Below are 19,559 nucleotides of genomic sequence, written 5' to 3'. Positions count from 1 at the left end.
AAGTGAACTGATTTTTTCTGGTCCAAGATCAAGCTATACTCACTGATTGAACAAAAGAAATAAAAAGTAAATTTAAAAAAAGAAAGAAAGAAAGAAAAACATAGAGTTGATCTTTTGTTCCCCTAGAACACTCAACAAAACCATGCCTGAGTTTCGAAAACAGGTTCTCGGCCTCCTTGGCATCTCGGTGTCAGCCTTGTGCTCCGTTCTGGCGCGGAACTCGCCTCACCAACGGCTCTTCCTTCAGACCTGCTTCGCCTGTCCTGAGCATAGTGTTACAGAAAAAGAGGTTACTTCTTCACTTGCGCCTTCTCAACTGACTAAAAGCCATACGGTGTCCTCTCCTTGCAGCCAGGTCAGGACGATCCAGGAGGATTGTGCTTTCAAGTCACCAGTGAAGGGCCCCACCGCGCTCGCGCCGCTTGGCGGCTTGCGCGGTCATGCTTTGGTACAGGTGCTGGGGGCTGAGGAGGAGCCCCCAGTGCTCAGGTCATCCTGCCACTTCTCCAGGCTGCGCCGCCGGGCGTTCATGAAGAAGTTGCTGACGGTGGTGAGCTCCAGGCCCAGCTGCTGGGAGATGGTGATCTGCATTTCTTTGGACGGGCGCTTGTTCTCTTTGAAGATGGCAAAAAGCGTTCGGCGCTGGAGGTCAGTGAAAACCAGCCGGGATTTCTTCTGGGAGTTGTTTCTCTCTTTGTTCGGTTCCTGCTCTTTACGTTTGCATGCTTGGGGAAGGAAGAGGTGAGAGACAGAAAGAAAGAGAAGGTCAGCGTGCACCCACCAGAGCAGCCCTGACCCACACCGAGGGAGCCGAGCCCTTGTGCCACAGCACGGAACAACTCCCAGCTGCTATTCCTTAAGGAACCTGCACAGCCACCATTCCACAACGCATACCGCCGGGGTAATTGCTACTACACACCCACATGCAGAGAGTACAACTGGTAGCTGATTTTCAGTGCACCCGGAATGAATATTTTGTCCACACTTTGGGACTGTCAGTTCTTTCTTGGCTTTGACATTTCAATGCCTGCTTACAAAAAATGACCACAGGCATAACGCCAAAGGTAGAACCTGAGGTCCGTGCAGGAGCAGGAACCACCCAACTCCTGGGGGGCCTGCCCTCTCCTGGGCATCACACACTGCCACAGTGGGACCACAGCCAGTACAATCACGCACCCTATTTCATTGCTGCTGAACAGTGGAGCCTTAAATAGCAATTATTTTTTCACGGAGCTTGGAAGCATTGCTGAAACCAGCACTACATACCTGACCACATGCAGTCACACCTTGCTTAGTAGTAACACTGTGTTCTGTTTCCCCACCTTCTTAAGGCTTCAGCCCCAGCCTTGCCCACATCCCTGTGCACTTGTTCCCTGTCTCTCCCTGTCCACAGTCTCCTTCTGGTGGTCCCCAGCTGTGCAACCCTGAGGTGCTTGTCCCGAGGTGCCCATCCGAGGGTCCCCATTTTGGGATGCCCATTCCCACGTGCTGTACTGGCTTGCTCGTTCCTTTGTTCCCCTTCCCTAGGTGCCCATCCTGGGGTACCCATTCCAGGGTGCCCATTCCCAAATGCCTGTCTTGGGATGCCTATCTCCGAACAAAGGCTGCAGCCAGCCAGAGCACCCATACCATTGCTTGTCCGACAGACAGGCACTCACTTTGCCAAATGATGCTAATGGGTCTCAGAAAAATCGGTATTAATAGCTGATCCGTATTTATTAGCACAGGGAGAAAATCAAGTGCTGAACCCAATACCACTGCCACGGCACATCCAGGTTTAAAAATAGACTGATAAGGCTGTCTATGCAAAGCAGCAAGATAAAAAAAAATCTATATGTTGACATGATTAGGTAATGTGCTGGGACACAATGAGGAGAATCAGTTGGGAAGTGGACAGACTTTAAAGCAGCCACATTAAGTAAATTTGCAGCTCCAATGTGTGACATGAGAAGAGTAATGTTCAGACTCCAAAAATGTCTGCAACTTCCTGAAGTAAGGACTGCACCCATTGCCGTGTGCCTGGGCATGGCACTGCAGTGAGCCTGGCTGCACTGGACACTTACAGGCTATGCTGACCATAGAACAAGAGAATCACATTAAGGTGGGAAAAGACCTAAGATCATCAAGTCCATCCCCAACCCATCCCCACCATGTCTTCTGTTTCTCCTGCCCCTTTGTTCCTCTGTATCACCAAGCTCCCAAATAACACAGATAATGTTTTATTGAGCTGAAAAAGCAGCCTGTAGCTGGGATGGCTGCATGCCTCCACGCTCGTTTCACCAAGCCTTTGTCTGGAGCTCTGTGTGCAGGGAGGTGGTTAGTGCCCACCCTTGTGCTTCAGACCCTAATCGGTTCCAGGACACGAGGAGGATCCTAACATCACTAATTTATGTCCAGAGATACTCTGCATATTACAGTTATTGGTATCTCATAATAAATAATGCAAAGAGATATGCTTTTCAATGCATTCCGTAAATACTTTCCTTGAACTGTTAAGTTTGCTCTTGAAAAGGAACCATGAAGGCAAATGTTTTTCCTTGACATGCATTTATCAGAAGAGAAAAACGGAGTGAGCGCTTTAATAAAATAAAGTTATTAGCCAGGAAACCTGCCTGCAGAAAGAGAAACATTTTAATCATGGAAGGAAGGGAAGTAGCCATTTTGATTCTAAGAGCAACTTGATTTATTAACTATAGTTAATACTGAATATATTCCATGGAAGAATATAGACAATTAACAATAATTGAAAGCCGTAGCTGTGAAAAAAGGAGACTCATCCCTTTTGTGCACATGAGGCTAACAACGCTTCATACGGAAACATCAGAAGAGCTCTGAAACAGACTCGTTACTGCCTTATGTAATTTTTACTTAGGGGAAAATCTCCTGATTCCAAAGGCATTAACAGAGGCACAACAAGATCCCACAGCTGCACTGGACTGCACAGAGGGACACTCCATCCTCAAACAGTGAAGTATTGCCCTGCAGTGAAACCAAGGGAGTGTTAAAAAAACGCTGCTTCAGAACAGAGGTGGGTGCACTCACATAGCGGGGCATTGCTTAGGAACCCAAAAATTGAGCACCCAAAGCAATGTGCTGGGTGTGCAGCCAGGGGAGGCACCAGGAGATAACTGGATGTGCATGAGGTCCCACAGGTCTGAGTGCTAAGTAAGATTCCCTGAAGACAAATTTCTGTGTGTTCTACTTTAAATACACAGGATATCTCACTGGCTTTTGATCAGGGTGTTTGCAAGCCTGAGATCAAGCATGTGCCAGAATATTTTGCTAGGTCCCCGAGATAAGGAGAGCAGAGCAGTGAGCCACAGCTCTTTGTTAGCAGCCACAGTGGTAATGTCACCCACCTCTGTCCTTCTGCTCCCAGCCTGCTGGGCTGTCCTGTTTCTCTGCTGAGATGCCCAATTCCTCTCCTGAATTCTGAACTGAACACTATATGCTACATATTTTGTATTTAAGCTTCTTCATTTTTCTTTTCTTTACAGTACGTGGATCTTGGGATTTACTTTGGACATGCATTCTGCACTTGATGTGTAACACAAGATGAATGTTCTGCTTATTAGCCAGAGAAGCAACAAGCTTGTTCCAATGGCTGGCACTCCTTTTACAATAATACCCCAGGACCTGAGCTCACAGGCAGAAACGTTTGTGATGATGATGAACCAACAGCAAGAACTTCTATAGCCTGTTTGGAATTCTTTGCTGCATGATTTTTCACAGTAACCCCTTGGCTTTCAGAGGTCATTTGCACAGTAGAACGGTGCTGTGAGGCTCACACATCAAAAGCCCACAGGCACAGCTCGCACTCTGATAGCTGTTCCGTGGCTACACACAGCAGAAGGATTCACAGGAGCATCACTGCTGGTTATTGCCACACCTCCATTGGCCCAGAAACTGGGATATAACTTACCATTCAGGCAAATATAAATGAAAAAAAATCCACTACGACAACCAATGATGCTTGATAGAGGAAATTGCAAAATTCAGCAGTAGTCTCCTTCAGTTTTGCTATGGCCCAATAGTGATGCTCCTGCCCACAGCCTTGCCTGGGAGCCCCAAGCCCACAGCACCAGTTCTGAGCACTGCAAAGGCCAAAGCCATCGCCAGAAGGCACTGGCGGTTCCCTGTGCAAACAGCCTCATGAGCGAGGGACTGCAGACCCACACAAGCAGAGAAATGCCAACTGACCATAGCAGGAAGGCAGAACACTCAAAACCATCTGCTTGAAAACAAGCAGGGATTTTTCACTTTGATTTCTGACTGTGTTTTGTGCTCCTTGGGAGCAGCGCAGCTTCTGGATTAAGCTCATTTTTTTCCCTGAGTACTGTTACTCTGATTCTACTGATAGTTCCCCTGCAAAAATATTCCTATGTTCTGCAACAATAACTCTTATTTTCCATTTTTGCCCTCAGAAGAGAGGAGCCCAGCCAGCCTGTGCATTACGAATAGCAATAAATCCTAGCAAATACTTGGAAGCACTGCAGTTGAGAAGCATTTTTTTTAAAAACTTCAGTTTATAAAGACTGAAGTATTGTGAAATTTAACTCCAGTCATTAAAAATGAATATATAGCAACTGCTAGCAAATGGCAGCGGCTTCTCCAGTGCCATTACCACTGCTGAGTAAAGCTGCCAGAAAAGTGAGATTTATGTGTGCATCCCCTCCATCCGAGAGCTGTGGCTGAGAGTAGGCAGCAAGGGGTGGATCCTCCTGGGGCTTCAAATCTGGGGCTTCGCCTTCCTGGGGACACGGGAAGCAGGGCAGGGAAATACCAGGGGATTTTGTGTCCCATGGAATGTGCACTGCAAGTCCTGCCCCAGACAAAATCCCAATGAAAACCTGACCACGTCCTCAGGGATCTCTGGTTTTAGAATCACAGAACGATTAAGGTTGGAAAAGACCTCCAAGATCTCCAAGCCCAACCCCAACTCATCCCACCGACCTTGTCCCCAAGTGCCACAACCCCATAGTTCTGGAACACCCCCAGGGACAGCGACCTCACCATTTCCATGGGCAGCTGTGCCACTGCAGCACCGCTCCTAGGAGAAGAAATTGTACTTAACATTCAACCTGACCCTCCTCTGGCACAACTTAGGGCAATTACTTCTCATCCTATAAACCAAGCAGGCAAGGAGGTTTGATGCTGGAGGACAATGCAGGCATCTGAGATTTTTTCAGGGCTGCATTTTATGGCCTATGACCATTGAAAAGAGACACGCTTCATCTTCAACACTTCTAAATCTGGTTCCTTGCAGTTTCTGAAGGTAACCCACACCCTCAGATATCCCCCATCTTTATGATGTTTTAACATCATTGTAACTGCAACAGTGACACAAGAGCTGCAAAACCAATAATCAACTGTTAAGAAGGATCCAAGCAGAGAGCAATATTCTCTGAATCCACAGCAAGTCATTTCTCTCTACTGCCTGCAAAGACAAGCCATGGATATTGATCTCCCGTATGCTGTTTCAGACGGGTGTAGCACCAAGTCAACCAAACCAAGTTATCTGTATGGTGGAACTAAAAAATGTTTCTCAATTTGATTTCAGAGAGAATTCAATGTGAAGGAAATTTAATTATGCTAGTTAAGCTGAACACAATGAAATGACCATCAAAACGTTTTCAAAAGGTTTGAAATGTTTTCTTTCAATATGATTCACTTAAAGCAACCCCTTCTGTATCTGCGTTACTACAATCTCTTAAAAACTAGGCCTCAAAAATCAATTTGATTACCTCTCTGAATTAAGTATGCACAAATGAAAGCAATTGAGATCAATACAAATTAGGTTAAGTACTCCACTGTGTACAAAATCATTATGTAACAAGAAACAATTTGAATGAAGATGCAAATAATCACATTGTGAGAGTGTGCAGCCAGCACTCCTTTATCTGCTCCTTCCCATCTGCCACATGCACGTGCTAAACTTGCCTGATCTCTTTCATCTCCATGAGCACCCTCTGAAGGCACTCATCCAGGCGATGCACACAAACGAGCAGCACAACACAAATTGTTAATCCTGTTCTTCCAGAGGACAGCAGCCGCTTTCTGCTCACCAAAGAGCTTCCTGAAAGGGCAAGGTGCTCATCTGGCACAGATGCAGGGGTTCCTGCAGTGCCTTGAGAACAGCTCCACAGCCATCCTCCACATCCTGCTGGGATTGTTTTTCTGGTTCTCACCCTAATCCTTCTCTCCTAGCTCTGCCACAGGATGAACACCTTCCTAATCTAAGACTTGCACTTTTCAGCTATTTGGGAAGAAAGAACAGATGGATTTGGAGACTTTGTTCTTCTATATTCCTTTCTGGCATATAGCAGGTCTCAAACTATTTGTGTCAAACCTCCTTCAGATCTGCTGGATAGCTGAAATAGGGCTAGGTAAATCCCACTGGGCAGGGACTGTTTCCTCTGTGCAACACTGCAACACCAGTCTCAGCGTGGGATCTCTGACAAAGGCCTCTAAGTACTATTGTAATATACTTCCATCATTAATACAGAATAATAAATAATAGATGGGATAGACCAATTTATTGCACTCTGGGGCAAGAATGAGTGGAGCTCAGCGAGCATGCAGCACACTTTAAATGCACCGTGTGTCAGCAGGTGGCTGTGAGCTGCAGCCAAGCAGCCCCAGGCTGCCTGTGCTGGGGCACAGGGATTCCAAGTCTTCTATGGACTTGGACATAAATCTTCATGATCAGACATAAATCTTCATGGGTTGCTTTGGAGTCAACTCACCCTATGGTGGGCTGCTGCTTCAGAGATGACTGTGAGCCCCCCTCAAGCCAGGAATTTACACGCTCCCATGCCTCATGAGACAGTGACCCAGCCCAGGCTGTGGCTTCATTTCAACACTAGAACCTTTGGGATCTTCCCTGATCCCACAGGTTCTTGCCTTCCCAGCAAGAGTACAAGCATTCTGCTAAATTCCAAGCAATCCAGCTCTGGATTCCATGGGACACCCATAGAACAAAAGCCATCCCCTGGTGTGGTCCATGGGCTCTGGCAGAGCAAGGTCTTGAATCACAGAATCATAGAATCATGGAATCACAGAACCATTAAGATTGGAAAAGACCTTTAAGACAAGTCCAACCCCAGCCCATCCCCACCATGCCCACTGACCATGTCTCCAGGTGCCACATTTCCACGGTTCCAGAACATTGCCAGGGATGGTGACTGCACCATCTCCCTGGGTAGCCTATGCCAGTGCAGCTCTTCTCTTTTTAATTGTTCGTAATATCCAACCTGAACCTCCCCTGGTGCAACTTAAGGTCATCACCCCTCATCTTATCACTGTTACCTTGGAGAAAAGGCTGACTCCCACCTTGCTACAACCTTTCAAGGAGTTGTAGAGTGATGAGGTCTCCCCTGAGCCCCCTCTTCTCCAGACTGAACAATCCAGACTGGACACGCTCCAGGGCCTCAATATCTTTATTGCAGTGAGGGGCTCAAATCTGAAGACAGAACTCAAGGTGTGGCCTCACCAGGGCCAAGTGCAGGAGGACAGCCCCAAAGCCCCCATCCTTTTCTCACAGAATCATCAAATAATTTAGGCTGGAAGAGACTTTTCAGATCATCTAGTTCCAACCCCTTGCTATAGGCAGGGACACCTCCCACCAGATCAGGTTGCTCAAAGCCCCATCCAGCCTGGCCTTGAGTGTTTCCAGGGAGGAGGCAACCACAGTCCCCCTGGGCAACTTGTTCCACTGTGTCAGTGCTCACAGTAAAGAATTTCTTCTTAATATCTGATCTAAATCTACACTCTTCCTGTTTAAAGCCATTTGTCCTTTGTCCCCTTGTCCTCTCACTACATGCCCTTATAAAAAGTCCCTCTCCAGCTTTTCTGTAGATCCCCTCCACCGTGCTTTATGCCCCTACCAGTACATGAAGCAGACACAAGACAAGCACTGCTGCATTGCATCCACACACACTGGTGGTGTTCAGAGCACCAAATGCAGAGCAGGATACAAGGAAAAAAATAGAACACCAAGTACTCTGTGCTTGCTTTTCCCACTGTGCTTCACCAAGAACTCCACAATTAGCAGCAAAGCAATCTGCAGAGTATTACACACAGATATACGTATATGGGGAAACTGAGGCATGGAGTGAGGAGCAGAACCTAGCGATAACTTAATTGCCTGAATCTGGATCTATGTTGCCAAAAAAACTGATCTGCTGTTGCCAAAGTCCAGGGGTATCAGTGATAGAAACCCCCCCTTTGTGCAGCTGTGTGGTCACTGGAGCTCTCGCCATCAGGTGGGCAGTGTTAAAATAGAAGAGGTTGGGAGAAATGGAACAGGATTGGAAGCCCACTGGTGGGGGGTCTGAGGTGGTTGCTCCCCACCGATGCTAAGGCTCTGCAGGAGGCACCATTGGATTGATCCCAGCACTGCTCAGTTGCTCTAGCAGCAAGGCACACTCAGCGTGTCCTTCCCTTCCAGCACTGCCTCCTGTTGTTTTCAAGATGCTCTCTTTTGAATTCCCAAATAGTTTCCAACGAATTGTAACACTTTTCTGCAGCGAGGACTTGTGTATACATTGTTTTAGCTAGAGCACAACACTGGAACCAGGGTTTGCCTGGTGCAGCAGCATCCACCTGTGAGGATGCCCTCGGGCATCTTCCCAAGTACGAAACAGAAGTGCTGAAGCACCTTGTGCAGGAAACACCAGGAATCTGCAGCGTAGGGAAGTGAGTGGGTCTGAAATCTTAAAGAGAGTTGAACTATCTCATCTTCATTCTTTCTTTCATATTACTTCAGATAGTTTCCACTCAGGTATGTGGCAAGATGCACATCTACTGTTTGAACCCTATGGGTCCTATTGTGAGGGAATGGGTGGATCTGAGCTCTTGCTCTGTGATTCTGAACCAGTCTGTTTGCAGAAATTCTGGCTCATGACTGAAAGCAGGTAATAAAAGTTCTTACTAGTAATGGCTGTGCAACATGGTGCAGCGATGAAGAACCCAAAAGAAAAGGAGCAAAACTCCACAGACATCTCTGGGAAAGCAAGGTGTGAGTTGCCCTCAGCCCTGACTATCTGAGTTATTCTTGCATTCCAGAAAATGTCTGCTTAATACAAAATGCAGGAGCAGGCCTGGCAGGCACATGTCTGCCTTCCCAGAGGTTCACTAAGTCACAGCTCCCCAGGAGCAGTGTGCCCTGGACTCACAGAGCCACGAGGCAACATCATGCATGGGGCCAAGGGACATGGGAGACACAGCAACCAGCAGGTCTGGGCATGGTGGAGGGAAAACCTGGCACTAAGGTGACAGGAGGAATGGGGAAGCTTTGGGAGCTCACACCAAATCAACAGGGCTGCACAGTGCCAGTGTCATGTGAGGTTTAAAGGACAGAAGAGGGAGGCAGTCCATGGGGTGACAACAGCATGGGGAGGGCAGCAGGTCTGTCTTTGGTTACAAAAGCAAGTAGGCACTAAAGAAACAGAGCAGAGCTGCGTGGTGAGGAGGGGAATTGCTCCCAGGGAGCTTCCTCATGCTCCTCCTTTCCCTCTTTGGATGTGTGCTGCTTGCCAAAGCTTAATGCCTCGGCACAGACCCGTGTTTCTAAATGGCCATTACTACAAGATGAGATCTGCTGGAAAATCACCGCTACTCATAAATATGTTCCCTGCTTACTTAGAGATATTTTGGTCCCAGAGACAATTTGTGTTTTGGGAAACTGCCAGCCTCTCTTGCTTGTCTAATAATTCCTCTGTGAAGCATTTAGCAGTGGTTTGATCCCCTCTTCCTCACAATGGAGCAGTTTGAGTTTATAGTTCAGCAAATGCAAACTACCCCAAAACACTCCAACTTATTTTTTATCGAGTTTCTATCTACCATCAATGAGTTGTCCTGCTGATCTCATCACCAAACCCATGTAGACTAGTCAGTCCTGTGTGATTTCTGCATACAAAAGTCCTCTATAAATCAGAAAGCATTTTATGCAAGTCTGTAAGATTGATAGGACCGGGTACAAAAAAGATGTATTATCAATCCCATCAGACATCATGTTTTGTTTGCATATTCACCTCCGAAGTATGGTGGGGCTTTTTGTAGAGAAGATGGGAGCCATGATAGCTGTCTTAAATACAAACAGATTGCTATCAGAAGAAAGGGAGTAATTTTTCTTTTTTTCTTTTCTTTTTTTGCTCTGTCTAATGGGGATAAGATGAGAAGCAAAGGATTTAAAAGACAAAAAGGGAGATTAAGGCTAGTCATTAAGGATTTTTGTACCTGTAAGCTCTGGGAGAGATTGCCTAGGTAGCCAGAAAATCCCCATCACTGATTATTCTTGAGGAATGTGGCAAACTGGTGGCATCACAAGACCTTTTCCTGCTTTCCCTGTCAGATTAATGCTCCACTCTCCTGCAGAGCTCGGGTTCCAATCCAAACGTTGCTTTGCAAGGGATGAGAAAGTCCCTTGCAATGGATGCATGGCAGGAACGTTCCGTGCAGAAAAAGCAAAAGTGCAAGGTTTGAGTCAAAATGCTGCTACAAAGAACAAGGTAAAAATGAGGAGAAGTTATTAGGAAATAATCCTTTGGCCAAAAACGTTCTCTCCTTTACAGCTCCTTGCCACAAATAAATTGTTATTTTTAAAATGCAGAGAAATATTTGAAGGTTGTTGGGTTGTTTTTTATTATATTTTATTTTGCTGTTGTTTGTTTGTTTTTCAGGTCAAATGGCAATAAAGACAGAATATTAGGGAAAAAAAAAAAAAGAAGTCATGCTGAAAAAATATTTTAAAAAATAGTGAAGAACAGAGGTTAGAAGATCTCAGAGTAACACATCTTGACAGAAAAAAAAATGTTTCTTACTAAAAAAGTAGAGTGAATAAGAGATAGAAACGTATTTAATGATGAAAGTGGCAGATTTTTCTTTATCAGCTGACCAAGAGGCTGACAAAAACTTCCTGTTCAACGAAAAGAGCATTCAAATGTCTGCAGAGCAGGAACACCTTTAGCGTCTGCAGAAATAATGAGGTACAAAAAAGACAGGGCGGGACGTTATTTCAGAAAGTTGGTACTTGAGAGATATGATTTACCACTCAGCTTCACGATTTACTGCACAAATTGCTCAGACACAACCACTAATCTATATCTGAAGAAACTGCTAATATTTCAGGTCACTAAACACCTTTCAAATAATGTTTACGTACCTGTATGTTTAGTTCAATGCTAAGAAACAGCGGTATGTATACTTAACAGAATTTATACAGGCGTTATTACGTCTTAGTTATAGCTATATCGACAGGCTACAAAAAATAGTCTCAAGATTCAGAAGGAAATTCACGTGGAGAACGGAGGGCAGCGCGCCCGCCTTCAGCACCACGGACAGCGCCGGCGAACCCCGGGCCCGCGTCCCTCTTGCCGCTGTCCGTGGTGCTGACGGAGAGCTGCGGGCGCTGCGCACACGGGGACACAGACGGGGACACGGAAGCATGCGCGGGGACTCAGGGGGACGCGGGGACACGCCTCACCGTGTAGATCCCAGTCGGCTACAGGTTCGAGAACCGCCTGGCCACCATGCAACCAGGGGAACGTGAGCTCGGCAAGGCCAGCCAATTAATCACCGATGGTGTTTCGGTACAAAACTGTGCAATCATCAATAACGTGATTCAGCAAGTAGATGTAAACAAGTGGAGAAAGCACTCTGCTGATCGGGACAGCACTACGATGAGCAGAGTTCAGTGAGAACTGGCCAACAGGGGCTTCTTACCCAGCATTCAGAGCCTGCATGAGCCTGGTAACATGCAGAAGGATATGGCATGAGAGTTATTTTAATCGCATTCTTCCTGTGTTTACCTACCACGGATTTGGTGATAATATGCCACAGTTGAGCACTTTGTAGGCAATGCAAGCATGAGGACGTGGCTCCGCATCCAATTAACCTGAACCACAGTTGAACTCTGCCCTTCGAACCCCCTGTGCTGATAAATGCATTGACTCACCTGGTGATCATTGATATTTTTTATCCTGGCAGAAATGCAGAGACTGCCCTACCCAGGCCAGAGCAAACAAAGATTTCACAGGGACGTTTCCGTGTGGCAGGCACTTCAGAGAGAAGGCCGGGGACCAAGGGGCCTCCGTGGGGCCACAGGCACACTGTGGGGCTGTGAGGGAAGTGGGACACATCGTTCCCATGCCCTCTTCTCCTCAAACTTCCCAGCCTTGGTTCTCACCCAGATCATGGGTGGAAGCCGCCAGCTACCTTGGCTGCAGTACCATGTAACCAAGCATATAGCAGGCATGAGGGTGAATCTATAGAGGGGCTTTCATGATGCGGCTTCTGTGTAGGGGTGGGATCAGATCAATGGAACTTACGTGAAAGGTTTCAACCATCTCTGTATGGGACAGGAGAGGCTTCTCCTTTTCTTCCGGCAGCCCTAGTGGCAGCAGCCCTGGGCCAGGTGCATGTTGGGGCAAGGACGGGGAGTGAAGCCACAGCCGCAGCAGAGGGATTTGCCCAAATTCAGGGCAGTCCCCAGAAATGCTCTCCCTGTTTCACCTCCTGGAACTCAGTAAAGGCACATGGTGCTTCCTGGGCTGCAGAGCAGGGTCTTGGTGCCAACGTCCCCTCAAGAAAACCACACAGCTCTGCTCTGCTCTGACTCGGACACAGCTGCTGCTGACCCCTTCTCCAGGCTTTTGGAGCCCTTTAAAAAATAATCATAGCCCTGGTCCAGCTCCCCTGGGAGAGGGGCTTCCTCTCATAGGATGGAACATTTGGGTTCATTTTGAGAAAAACTTACGGGAAGAGCGCAGGGTGGGCGGGTTGCCGACTCTACCTCCGCTCCTGCTCTCAGGAGCTTCAGAAAGCAAGGGAAGGGAAAGGAAACACCGAGATAATGAGGCTGCATATTCACACGTGGTAATAAAAAATCGATTTCCCGAAGGGGCCGGTAATTTACAAAGGTCTTTCCCGTCCTTCCTCCTCTCCTATCCGAGGCCGTGACGGCTCCCGCTGTCCAGGCAGCCGCTGTTCCCGCTGACTGCCCGCGCCTCGGCCGCACGGAGCGGGAGCCGGGAGCGGCTCGGTGTTAGGAGTACCTAGGAGCAGAGCAAGCAGCTTTTTTCAGCGCCTGCGTTTCAAAGCAAACCAGAGCAATTGGAAACGCAGTCTGACGGTACAGGAGTCCCGGCGTTGGTAACGGAACCAGAACCAAAACGGGCACGGCCGCATCTGGATGACACAGCTCGAAGCAAAAACGGGTTCAGGGGTATTTTACCGCCTTTCTTAAACCTACGTAGGCTCAAAACCCGAGCCCCAGCCCCAAGGAGCACAGAGGCAGCGGTGCGGGGTAACCTCGTAGCCCGATACGAGCCAGGCAATGCCTGCCGGCTTCCGCCGCTCCCCGAGCACAACGGCTCTTGGTGCTCGGCGTTACCCCTCCGGGTCGGGCCCGGGACAGCCCCAGAACGGCGGGACGGGGTAGACGGGGTCGAAGGCAAGCGGGGTGCTGGGAAAGTCGAGCTGCAGCAATGTTCTTGGAAACAAGCCGGCTCAGGTTCCAGATCAATGAACGCTGGGTCTACGCGTTTATGTTGCTAGCGTGAATGCTCTTTTAATCTTCTAAACATCATCTGCATCGATTTCCCTCCAAGTACGCGCTTGTTTGGGAAGGCGACGCGGCCGCGTGCTCCGGGCCCCGCGCCGAAGGGTTCACCCCGTGCTGCGGCGGGGGGCGACCGAGGCCCTGCGGAAGGGCGGCGGGGGGCGGCCCGGGGCCTCGCAGTGCGGACTCGGGGCTCGGGGAATTCCGGAGCCGCGCATCGCAATCACCCGCCGCTCACGAACGGGCGAAGATTCGTCGCCCCGCATCGGGACCGAAAGAAATGAAAGAGCGGCGGAGTTATGGCAACAAACGGCTCCGCAGCCTCCCCGGAGCCTCCCCGCAGCCTCCCCGCAGCTGCCCCGGCTCCGCAGAACAATGGAGCGCTGCGGCGCGGGCAGCCCGCGCCAGGGGGCGCCCGGCCGCGGGACAATGCGGGGCGAGCGCGGAACAATGCGGAGCTTCCGCGCCCGGCTGCGGGACAATACGGGAACGGCAGCCTCCGGAGCCGCCGGCCGGTCTCCCGGCCCGGGGACACGGCCCGAACCGGGAGACGGCATCGGGAACGCCCAGCGGGGGAGGTGAGGGAGGGAGGGAGCGGGGCTGCCCCACGTACGCTCCGAGGAAGCGCCCCGAGCCAGGGCAGCGCCGCGGGGTCCGGGGAGCGGAACCTACCTGCGAGCCTTAAGGCTGACATCCTCTGGAACTCCGGCTCCTGCAGCCACTTCCACATCCTCCGGAAGGTCTCCCTGCCGGATTTCAGTTTACTCCAAGGCTTAGGGTTCCGTAGCAAGTCCGAGAGGGTGCCCTGAGAGCGGCACAGCACCCGCTGGGCGAAGATGGCCTGGGGGATGCTGTAGCGCTTCAGCTCCGCCGTGATTCTCTGGGCCACCTCCTTCGTGTTGATTTCCTCCAGCTGCTGCGCGGGGGCGGCGGCGGGCGGGCGGTCGCGGGCAGTGGGCAGCGCGTGGGGCGGCGGGGCAGGGGGGTGCTGCCCATTGAGGTGCGGCAGCGGGGCCGGGGCCGCCGGCAGCCCTCGCGGCAGGTGCGGCACGGCCTCGAAGCCGGCCCCCAGCATCTTGTCGTGGCCCGGGGGCGGCGGCGGCCCGTAGCCGTGCAGGCCCTGCTGAGCGCCGTGCAGGGGGGCCAGCCCCGCGCCCAGCGGGGACAGGCTCTGCCCCACGGCCGGCACCTCCTTGTACGGCCCGTAGAGGTTGTTGACGGCGGGCAGCCCGCGCTCGTCCCGCATCAGCGCAAAGCCGCCGCCGACGTTGCCTGCCAGGCGCTGGTGGTGGTGGTGGTGGTGGTGGTGCGGGTGAGGGTGCGGGTGGTGGAACTTGTCGGACACGGCGGAGATGGGCGGCAGCGGCTGCAGCGGCGTCAGCGTGGTGTAGGTGCCGCTCATGCCCATGCCGGGCGGCGAGGGCTCGCAGGGCACGCTCATAGCGTGGTGTAGCGGCACCGACAGCTCGGGCCGGAACTCGGCGCCGTCCAGCAGCGGGGCCATGCCCGGCACCATGGCCGCCCGCCCCCCCCCGCCGCCTCCGCCGCCGCCGCCGGGCAGCTCCTGGGGCGGCGGCACCCGCAGCGTTCCCCCGCCTCGGCCGCCGTGGTGCGGGCCGGGGCTGCCCAGCAGCTCGGGCTCATGCAGGCTGCCCAGCGGTTCCAGCGCCAGCTCGGGGTTCATGGCGCAGGCAGCGGGCTCGGCGGCGAGGCATCGGTAGGCGCCGCGGCCGCTCCTCATTCGGGCCGCTGCTCATCCGGGCGGCGCGCCGCCTCCGCCGGCCCCGCGCTGCGAGCCGCGGCCGCCGGGACCCGGGCAGCGGCCGTTCAGCCGGGCCCGCGCCGGCCCCGCGCCATGTCCGCGCCGCGCCGCCGCCGCCGCTGTCTGCGGCCGACGGGAGCTGTCCAGAGCGCGCGGCCGCTCGGCATGGCCGCGCCCGCTGGGCGGGGCGCGCGCGACTGACGGGCGGATCCACCAATAGGAGGCGTGAAAGGGGGGAGGGTGGGCGCGAATGACCAATGGTGGAATTTGGGGCGGGGATGCGCTGCGGCCCTTAAAGGCGCCTCCGAGTCTTTGTAGCGGCGCAGGGTTCCGCCACCGGACTCCGCCTGCGCCGCCGGGTCTCGGTGCTCCGGGCGGGAGCTCGGGGCTCTGGGGTTTGGAGTTCCGCGTTTCTCCGCAAGGACAGCTCCGGAGCTCTGGTCCCCTTTGCCCCAGCCTGGTGGTGCGGTGCAGTGCGGTGCGGACAGCGCAGAGTCGCTTTGGCGGCGCGGGGCCGGCATCCCGATGTAAGCCCCTCAGACGTGCTGCTTGCGCGGAGCCCCGGCGTTGCGCATCGAGACGGCCCGGGGGTCCCCGAGGCAAAGCTCTTAGCCCTGGCTGCTCCCGTGCGATGTACGGGGCAGGGAAGCACAGCCAGGCGAGCCGCGCTGTACTGCGTTAGTTCTATCCTTGCCTGAACCATCTGGCACGTCGTAGGGCATTGGTCCATCTGCGAGCCCCGTGCTCGCCCAGCAGTACGCCCGCGGTCCCGCATGGCCCCCCCTGCCCCTGCCCCAACACGAGCCCTGATCCCTCCCTGTTTTGCAGCGCTGTGGAGTGGTCCTGAGCGCAGCCGCGGCTCTGCCACACAGTACAGTGCTGTGGGAGATGTGGGAATGGGGGGAGCACGCAGTGCTCGAGGGGCTTTGTGCCTTCCCCTCTGCTGTCCCTGCAATCACTGACCCCCAAACACAGATGTCCCTGTGCCCCCAGGACAGCCCCACTGAGGCAGGCAAGGAGCAGCAGGACCGGGGCAGGTGGGCAGCAGGTGTCAGGAATTCAGTGGCAGCAAGAGCCCCGGGGACGAGACCCCCTGGCATGGGTTGGCAACAGGGACCACCTGCTACAGCTGGGCTCTGGGATGTCTGCACACACACTGGGCCAAGCCGAGCTATACTAGGCCTCACCATCCTGGTCTGAGCCATGCCAGGCTGAGATTTGCTGTGCCGTGCCATACTGAGCTGTGCCATGCTGTGCCAGGCCATGCAGCTGCTCCCAGCACTGCAGTCCCTCTGCTGCCCCTGCCCCCCTCTTTCCACTTTAATCAGTAACATGGGAGATGGCAGCACTGAGAGCCGCGTCCTTGCGTTTTATGTCAGCCTTATCTAGGGCTCTGATAACTGTCGCTGCTCTTGTGAAGGTCGTAGCCCCGCTTCTTCTGTTGGGCACAGAGAGAATGTGCTGTCCCTTTGTAGGGAACACTGAGAGCTGAGGTCTGGGTGCTGTGGAGAGCAGCATTGATGGGGCAGAGAAGGGGAGGGGGCCAAGCATCCCTCTGCCTTGAGGCATGCAGATAAAATGCATGACATGCAGAAACACAGAAATGCAGAAAAACAAAAGTGCAGCTGGGGAACAAAATGGCTGAGTCCAATCTAAAAGTGACTGCTTTGTGCTCTTCTGAGGTAAGACACTGTTCATTCCAGGCCTCCCTCTGGAGCTCTCAGAGTCTCTTTACAAGCTGGCTGCAAATCGTAGTTCCCAGTTTTCCCATAGATTTCCTCTATGGATACCAACGACCACTGATCCATCTTCTCCCACACTGCCCTTCCACGTATCTCTGGAGCTCGGTGTTTTCCAACCTGCTTTTCAGCACAGAGTAGGTATACATCAAGCTCCCGCCACAGCAGCCACCCCTGCTGCTGTTGGCCTGTAGTGGAAAACAAAAAAGGAAGAAGAGAAAGAAAGCCCTGGCGTGAGGTGCCTTTGTTTGGGGCAAGTTACGCGTGAAATCTTTTTGTTCTTTCAAGGGAAGACAAAAGTTATGGTTGATTTTGGGAAGAGAGCAAAGGCAAACCCCAGAGGAGGAGGTGCTGTGGTGAATGAGCAGAGAGGGAGAGATGGGGGCAGTGGGAGTCAGCATTACACATGTGCTGGCATCCTTTCCCTTCTCCCTTTCCCTTTCCCTTTCCCTTTCCCTTTCCCTTTCCCTTTCCCTTTCCCTTTCCCTTTCCCTTTCCCTTTCCCTTTCCCTTTCCCTTTCCCTTTCCCTTTCCCTTTCCCTTTCCCTTTCCCTTTCCCTTTCCCTTTCCCTTTCCCTTTCCCTTTCCCTTTCCCTTTCCCTTTCCTTTTTCTCCTTTTTTCCCTTTTTTCCCTTTTTTCCTTTCCCTTTCCCTTTCCCTTTTTTTTTTTTTCTTACCTTTCCCCTTCCCTTTTCCCTTTCCCTCTCTGAGAGGGGATAATGCTGAAGGCATGCACTCCAGCCCCTGCCCAAGTTGTTTGTCACCCGCACAGTAAAAAAGCATTCTCCACTCATGTGGAGTTTGATGTGTTTCAGTCAGTGCTCACTGCCTCTTCCCCTGCCAGCAGGAATAGCAGTGTGGGGAGGGATGCAAAGAGTATGTTCTGCATTCTCAGTTGTGCTGTATATGTGTGTATATATAAACATAGGCACAGATACAGTGAGGAGTAGTCAATACAAGAAACAAAAGCAAGTATGGTGCCACCATTTAGCTCCCCAGGTTTACAAAACTCTAGTTTACTTCCCAACATACATGGAATAGAATTTTTTTCCGTGGACAAAATATGAATGCCACTAATTTACTTGTCTGTGTATTGAACCTCTTTACTTTCAGAAGAGCCATTTGCATTCAGAAGCCACCACGCTACATTGGTATTGATTTGGGCACAGTCTTTAGTGGGATCTGTGCACGTGGGCACAGACATGTAACACCTGTGATCCAGTGGGAATCCTGAGACTGGGGGGCTGCATAGTGCTGTGGCACAATTATAGGTGAGCAAGTGTCACTGGATCCTGTGGACCCAACAGTTGGCTGAACCTAAGGCTCCTGCATCCTTAAGATGAGGGTAATAGAACCAAACAGGTTGGTTCAGCATCTTGAACTGAACTGAGCACCTGCTCATTGTAAGAACTGGTTGCTGTTACTCTAGTTATTTTTTGCTGGTGCATTTTTACTGGTTTTAGCATGCGTTATTTGCTTAAAGTCCTGCAAAGTTTCCTCTCCTACAATTAAAAAAAAAAAAAAAAAAAAAAAAAAAAACAAACAAAAACAAAAAAAAATCAAACCATATGGACAGCACTGCTTTGTGTACTGGGGTGGTCAAGGATGTCCCCACCCAAGCATGGGATGTGGCACAGTGGTGGGCTCACCTGTAAAACAGTGAGAACAGGCCAAGGGTGGCACCAATAATTGCCAACAATTTTAAGCACATATTGGAAGTGCTTTCTTTTGGTATTTTGAAATTGCTTTCACAAGCCCTTTGTGCTTTGCAGAGGGCAGGAGGATGGCTCCAGCCCCGGTGACGCCAGCAGCTGCACAGCCAGTGACGCCAGTGCAGTTGGATGCTGCTCTGGGAGAGGATACAAAACAGGAGTTTGCCTTGCTGCATGCACTACCCAGGCACTGAGTTTTGCTCTTAAGAAAGAAAACCAACCTTCTTTGTGATTTTTCTTCCAGACAGGATTTCAGTCTCCTAGTAGTAAAAAGCAAGCCTGGCAATATGGACTGGTTTCCCCTAGAGTTTTTCAGGGGGGTGCTTGAGAGGATAAAATGGGTCCAAAGAAGCTGAATCCCATGCAAGCAGACAAATTAAAAAATGGTTCAGGGCTGTGTCAGTTGATGAACCCCGGCACTGCAGCTCATGGCCCACAGGGAGCCTTCCTTGGACCTAGAGATATGGAGGGAGGGATTTCTCTGCTCCCATCACTACATCAGGAATTGAGTTATGGAGAAGCAAATTCCAAGAGTGGGCTACCCTCGGGAGGTGTCCCCTAAAGCCAGTTGACATCTGGAAAAATGCAGGAAGCCAAGAGGGGATGAGGTGGAGTGGGGGCAGAACTGGGGGTGTTTGGATTCCTGCTTTGCAGGGCTTGGAGATGGGGCACACAGGGAGCAGCAGGGCTGGCTACGGTGCAGCTGATGGCACACTTGGCTGCCAGGGTGGTGGTTAAAGATTAAAGCTGGCTCCAGTCTGCAATATTTATCTTGGGAGGAGGGG

At 51.5% G+C, this 19,559-nt stretch overlaps 1 protein-coding gene across 1 annotated transcript; it reads right to left on the bottom strand.

Annotated features, from left to right (window-relative positions):
- Positions 1-438: 438 nt before the first annotated feature.
- ONECUT2 (one cut homeobox 2) lies at positions 439-15,302 on the bottom strand (the record flags this gene model as incomplete). The annotated part of the gene is made up of 2 exons (XM_079548623.1): positions 439-725; positions 14,234-15,302. 2 exons carry the CDS (start codon positions 15,300-15,302, stop codon positions 439-441), a joined length of 1,356 nt encoding a protein of 451 aa, XP_079404749.1.
- Positions 15,303-19,559: the final 4,257 nt, after the last annotated feature.

Source organism: Tetrao urogallus (assembly GCF_951394365.1).
Source record: "Tetrao urogallus genome assembly, chromosome: Z".
NCBI lineage: Eukaryota > Metazoa > Chordata > Aves > Galliformes > Phasianidae > Tetrao > Tetrao urogallus.
This window is presented reverse-complemented; position numbering and strand designations above follow the sequence as displayed.